This window comes from Dermochelys coriacea, chromosome 6, assembly GCF_009764565.3.
Source record: "Dermochelys coriacea isolate rDerCor1 chromosome 6, rDerCor1.pri.v4, whole genome shotgun sequence".
In the NCBI taxonomy this organism is placed as follows: Eukaryota; Metazoa; Chordata; order Testudines; family Dermochelyidae; genus Dermochelys; species Dermochelys coriacea.
Window position 1 is genome coordinate 870,164 of NC_050073.1, and position 6,390 is coordinate 876,553.

The following is a 6,390-nucleotide window of genomic DNA, read 5'->3' on the forward strand; positions in this document are numbered from 1 at the left end:
CCTGGGTTGCGCCAGGCCGGTGCATTCCTGCGGCGTGACGCGCGGCTCGGGCCGGCGGCCCCCACTTCCCTGCTCCGCCTCCCACCTCCTGCCTGGCACGGGCCGAGTCCTGCTGCGAGCTTCCCCCAGCAGTGCCCCTGCGGGGGTCTCCCCAGAGCGCTACGAGCGTCCCCCCAGCACCCAGGGGTCTCCCCAGAGCACTGCCCCCCCAGCAGGGGGCTCCAGCCCCGGGACGCTCCCTGCGCCAGTGACTAGCCAAGGCCTGGTGCTGTTAGCTTCCCTACAGCAGTGTCCTCAGCTTCTTGGCTCCGGCTGGCTGTGGTCCTGGACTCCCAGGGCGGCTGAGTCACTGGAGGGGGAGGCTGGGGGGTGAAGCAATGGGTCAGGAATGCAGGAGCTCCAGGCGTGAAAGTGAGCAGGGGGGTGAGTCAGAGGTGGGGGGATGGGAAGGAATGAATGCAAAGTAGAAAGCGAGGGAGTGAGGCAGAGACTGAAAGGGAAGAGAGAGGGAATGGGAAAAAGAGGGAAAAGACTGAAAGAGAGAACAGGAAGGAGAAAGGAAGAAAGGAAAGATGGGGAATGAGAAAAAGGGAAAGAATTACAGTTTTTCATAAGGGGAAGAAGGGAAGGAGAAAATGAAGCAAAGGAAGAGCAGGAATGGGAAAAGGGGGAAGAATTAAAGAAGGGAGGCATTGAGAGAAAGGGAATCAGGCAAAGAAGAGGGAAAGGGAGGAAGGGAAAGAGGCAGGAAGGAGAGAAAGAAAGGGGAATGAAGGAAATGAAAGAGGAAAAGGAGGAAGAGGAAGAAAGCGGTGAGAAATGGAGGGGCAGGAGGAGGAAATGAAAGGGAAGAGACAAAGCCCCCACCCCCTGCCCCCAGGGAAGAGACCCCAGAGAGAGCTGGGGAGGGGACAGGGGCTGTTTCCCCTCGAGGGGGCACCGGCTCTGATCCATTTCCAAGCTCAAAGTTCAATTTAAAAATTACGATTTTATTGGAATTCTCTTGAAACCACGAAGTTTGATTCCTTCGGTGCCAGGCAGGTTCTCACTAGAGCCGCACGTTAAACTCTGTTAGCGCCAACGACATAAATAGACACATGGGGTTGGGGTGGGGGCTGGGAATTTATGTGGATGCCACAAAAATAGCAGCTCCAAACCCTGTCACTTCGGTGGCCCTGCCACCAGTGGAGCAGCTCATGGAAGACAGCAGGTGACTTATTCAGAGCTAGAGAAGGACCCCACCCCTGGGATACAGCCCTGCCCCCCCACCAGAGCTGGGGAGCGAACCCAGGAGTCTTGGCTCCCAGCCCCCACCCTGCCTTAAGAATTTAACTTTTCTTGGACACATTTACACTGTCCCCATATACAGATAATTCACTCACATCTCAGGGCGCAAACTGGTATTTCTGGGGTCGGGGAAAAGGGGGATGTGGCGGGGGGAGACTCACCAGGGGAGCAGGGGTAATAGCCTGGAGAGGAAAAATGCCCCCCCCAGCAATACTGACCCCTTTGCATTTGTACGCATGCATGCACGCGTGCGCGCGCACACACACACACACACACACACGCACACATTTTGAGGTACCATTGGTTGACCCCCCACCCTGAGGTTAAAAAGATCCTTAGAGTTATTTTACAGGGCCAGGGGCCTGGAATAGAGAGTGTCCCATTTTGGGGGGCACCGATCTGGGGGACAGTTCTACCCAAGATTTAAAGGCACCCCAAATCTCACACTGGCATGCTCCCAAAGGGACCCCAGATTCCTATACAGCAGCCCAAGATCTGAGGTTTGGGGTCACAGAGATCCACTAAATTTCCAAGGGACCCCAGTTTGCTTGATGGAGAAACCCCAAGATGTGAGCTTTGGAGTCTCGGGGAGGATCCTCTGTAATCTGAGACAGATCCCTCCTTCCTAAATCAGGGAAGTGCAAATTTTCAATGATTCTGGAGAGGCCCCAATATGGGGCATTAATGGGGAAAGCTCCAGCCCCCCATCTCAGGGGCTGGGACGGGGCAGTATTTCAAGTGGACACCTCCCACTTTTTGCTAGCAACATGAAGTGTGAGGGGAAAATTGGGGGGGTCTCCAGAAGCCCCACCAAAGCTGTGCAAAATAGAACATCCCCTCCCAATTCCAAGAGTCCTTTTTGGGGTGCGGTGAAAATCAGGGTTTGGGGGGGGTGTCGGTCAAAGGCTGCTGACGGGGCCCCTGCAGCAATCCAAGGGTTAACGGCTCCAATTCTGCCCCGTGGGTGCCCAGACCGGATGCATCACCTGCGAGAGAGAGAGAGAATAAACCAACCGACTGACCAGGGCAGAGCCACAAAGCTGGGCTAACAGGGGGCTGCAGATCGGGAGTGAGGGGCACCGGCAGGGCTCGGGGGGGGGCAGGGCTGAGCTAGCAGGGGCTGCGGGTCGGGAGTGAGGGGCACCGGCAGAGCTGGGGGGGCCCAGGGCTGGGCTAGCAGGGGCTGCGGGTCGGGAGTGAGGGGCACCGGCAGAGCTGGGGGGGCCCAGGGCTGGGCTAGCAGGGGCTGCGGGTCGGGAGTGAGGGGCACCGGCAGAGCTGGGGGGGCCCAGGGCTGGGCTAGCAGGGGCTGCGGGTCGGGAGTGAGGGGCACCGGCAGAGCTGGGGGGGCCCAGGGCTGGGCTAGCAGGGGGCTGCGGGTCGGGAGTGAGGGGCACCGGCAGAGCTGGGGGGGCCCAGGGCTGGGCTAGCAGGGGGCTGCAGATCGGGAGTGAGGGGCACCGGCAGAGCTGGGGGGGCCCAGGGCTGGGCTAGCAGGGGCTGCGGGTCGGGAGTGAGGGGCACTATGGATGTCTCTTACCATCAATCTATCAGTGACTCTTCGCCCGAGTGGCCTCCAGTCTCTTCTATGGGGGCTGGAAAGGAGACGTCGGGAGAGTTACTGGGGGTGTCGGGGGGAGGTGGAAGTTTGGGGGGTTCTGGGAGGCCCATGGGCAGAATCAAGGTGATGGGGCAGGTGGAGAGGGGGATTGGGTCTGGGATTCGGGGAATGGGGTGGATGTGGGGAGCAGGGGATGGGGGTTCAGGGATTTGGGGGCACAGGGTGGTTCTGGGATTTGGGGGTGAGGAAGAGCTGGGGGTGGGGGATAGGGTGGATGTGGGGGGCAGGGGATGGGGTTCAGGGATTTGGGGGAGAGGAAGAGCTGGGACAGGCGATGGGGTGGATGTGGGGGGCAAGGGATGGGGGTTCAGGAAGTTTTGGGGCACGGGGTGGCTCTGGGATTGGGGGGGTGGGTCACTCACTGGTGAATTTCTCCCTCTTGCGGCAGTGGGCCCATAGCAGCGCCCCCCCCACCAGGCCAAGCACAGCAACTCCCCCCACGGTGCCCCCCACGGCCAGCCACAGCCGTGCGTCCTGGGACTGGGGCTTGCCACCTGGGGGCAGAAAGGAGAGAGCTGGGTTAACGGGGGGAAGAATAAAAAGGGGCTTCCCAGCACCCCCACTGGCCCCCGAGTCATCCCAGAGCAGCCACCACCCAGAGCCCCCCCAAGAATCCCCCTCCACTCAGCCCCGCCCCCTCCCACCATCCTTGAGACCCCCCTCCTGCCTCCATCCGCCCCCCAGATCCCCCCACCACCTTGGCCAGAGCCCCAGTGCATTGTGGGGGTTGGGGGCGAGTAGGACGCGGACGTACACGTGGCGCAGAAATCGTTTTTGGTGTGCCGGAGGCAGATGGTGCAATCCATGCACTTGTCCAGGTCGGGGCTCCAGGACTGGCCCCCCGGGCAGGAAGTACCTGCGGGGGGTGGGACGAAGGGAACAAGGGACCAGGGGATGGAAGAATGAATAAACCCGAGTGAAAGAGGGGACCGAGGGAAGGAAAAATCAGAGACAGGAAAGAAAACGAAAGAGGGAAACAGCGAATGGAAGGAGAGAGATGAAAGAGGGAAACAATGAGTGAAGGTGAAAGGCAAAGGAAGGAATGAACCCAGGAATAGACCCCCCAGCAGGAGAAAGATGGGGTGGGGGTCGAGAAGGGAAAGGAAGGAAGGAAGGAAGGGGAGAAATGGAAGGAGAGAGGCAGAGGGGAGCGAGGGAAGGAGAGAAGAGAAAAAGTTAAAACTGTGGAACGTACTAACCTGACCAGGGACCCCGTAACTTCGATGCCCCCCAGACCCCCCGCCGGGCTCTGATTTCCCCCCCCATATGACAAGGGGCCTATTTCCAGCAGGTGTACGTCAGGGACAGATGGAGCCAGGGGTCACATTTCACCCTACTCATGGGGAAGGAATGAACCCCGAAACCCAACCCCAGCGGTGCCAGGCTAGCAGCGCAGGGGGCTGCGGGTCGGGAGTGAGGGGCACCGGCAGAGCTGGGGGGGCAGGGTTGGGCTAACAGGGGGCTGCGGGTCGGGAGTGAGGGACACCGGCAGAGGATGGGGGGGATCTTCTGGAGAGGTCACCTTAGGTGAGAGGGTGGCGGAGAAGAAATGGGGGGGGTTCATGGGGCAGACACTGAGGGGAGGGGCTGGGAGACCAAAGGAGAATGGGGGAAGAGTATTTTGGAGACGGGGGGGTCCGATCTTGGGGACGGCGGATCTGAGGGGTGTACGGGGGGTCGGGAGGATTTGGGGGTGGGGGAGCAGCAGAATTATTCTGGGACAGGGAATTGGGGGGGCAGCGGATCCTGGGGGTCTGGGCGGCCGTGAGGGATGGTGGGGTGCAAGGGGCAGAATGTTTCAGGGGGCTGCAGCGAAAGGGATTCGGGGGGGGGCGCAGAGTTGGGGAGGGGGAGGGGCAGATGCCCACCCACTGGACAATCCAGAATTGCTCAACAGCCCCGCCCCCTGTGACGTCACGTCACGAGCCTGGTGACTCATCTCCCCCCCCCCCGGCATATCCCATGAATGAAATCACCCGCCGCGCTAGGGTTCGTGTCCCCGAGCCCCGCCCCCTGCCGCGCAAGTGGGGGGGGGCTGCAGGGAATCTGGGGGTCCCCAGGCCCCGCCCCCTCCCCTACTTCTCGCCTCCTGGAAGGGGAGATATTTGGGGCTGCGCCTCAACTTCTGCGCCCTGAACCCCCGGTTCCCCGGCCCCCCCATCGGCGGCCCCCCAATATTTCCCCTCCCCCACATCGCAGCGCCGGGGTCTTTCCAGGAAACGCCCCCACCCGCAAGCGGTAGCCAATGGGGAGGCGGGGAGGGGGCGTGGCTACATGGTCCCATTCATTAGAAAGGAACATGGGGCCTAGCCCCCCCGACCCCAACCCAGTCTCCCCGCCCCTCAGCCGATCACACAACCCCCCTCCCCCGCCAACCACAGCCCCCCCCCCGCCCCGGGAACCAGCCTCCCCCCCTCAGCCAGACACACAACCTCCCTGCCCGAGCAAGGAGACCCCTGACCCCACCCCCACGTCCCAACCCAGCTGCCCAGAGCCCCCTGTAGCCCCCCGACCCCGGGACCCCGCTCAGACCCGCAGCCCCTCCCCCGACACCCCCCAGCTATCCGCACCCCACAGACACCGCACCCCCACCACTCAACTACTCCCCAGCCCCACATCTCCCAGGTGCCCCCCAGGCCGGGGCCCCCCTCACCTCCGGCCGGCTCGCCCCAGGCAACCCCCAGAAGCACCAGCAGCACCATGGTGAGGCCCCCCCAAGTCTCCATCGCTGGCTGCGGGTCCGGCAAGCGGGGTCTGAGCCGGTGACTCGACTTCCCAAACTTTAAACCCTTCCTGGCGCAGCCCGGAGACGCCCCCGCGGATCCGTCCCGGCAAGGAGAGGGGCGGAGACGGGGAGTGGGCTGCGAGCCCGGACTCCTGGGTTCTCTCCCGGCTCTGGTGGAGGAGTGGGGGCGTGAGGGTTAGAGTGGGGGGGGAGTGGGGGCGTGAGGGTTAGAGCAGGGGGGCTGCGAGCCCGGACTCCTGGGTTCTCTCCCGGCTCTGGTGGAGGAGTGGGGGCGTGAGGGTTAGAGTGGGGGGGGAGTGGGGGCGTGAGGGTTAGAGCGGGGGGGCTGCGAGCCCGGACTCCTGGGTTCTCTCCCGGCTCTGGTGGAGGAGTGGGGGCGTGAGGGTTAGAGTGGGGGGGGAGTGGGGGCGTGAGGGTTAGAGCAGGGGGGCTGCGAGCCCGGACTCCTGGGTTCTCTCCCGGCTCTGGTGGAGGAGTGGGGGCGTGAGGGTTAGAGTGGGGGGGGAGTGGGGGCGTGAGGGTTAGAGCAGGGGGGCTGCGAGCCCGGACTCCTGGGTTCTCTCCCGGCTCTGGTGGAGGAGTGGGGGCGTGAGGGTTAGAGTGGGGGGGGAGTGGGGGCGTGAGGGTTAGAGCGGGGGGGCTGCGAGCCCGGACTCCTGGGTTCTCTCCCGGCTCTGGTGGAGGAGTGGGGGCGTGAGGGTTAGAGTGGGGGGGGAGTGGGGGCGTGAGGGTTAGA

At 62.9% G+C, this 6,390-nt stretch overlaps 1 protein-coding gene across 1 annotated transcript; it reads right to left on the reverse strand.

Annotated features, from left to right (window-relative positions):
• Nucleotides 1-840: 840 nt before the first annotated feature.
• Nucleotides 841-5,758, reverse strand: TNFRSF12A (TNF receptor superfamily member 12A). Its single transcript, XM_038406632.2, has 5 exons — nucleotides 5,562-5,758; nucleotides 3,663-3,764; nucleotides 3,271-3,402; nucleotides 2,828-2,882; nucleotides 841-2,273 (listed from the first exon to the last, which is right to left on the reverse strand). The coding sequence occupies exons 1-4, from the start codon at nucleotides 5,632-5,634 to the stop codon at nucleotides 2,830-2,832; spliced, it is 360 nt and encodes a 119-aa protein (XP_038262560.1). The 5' UTR covers nucleotides 5,635-5,758; the 3' UTR covers nucleotides 841-2,273; nucleotides 2,828-2,829.
• Between the last annotated feature and the right edge of the window lie 632 nt (nucleotides 5,759-6,390).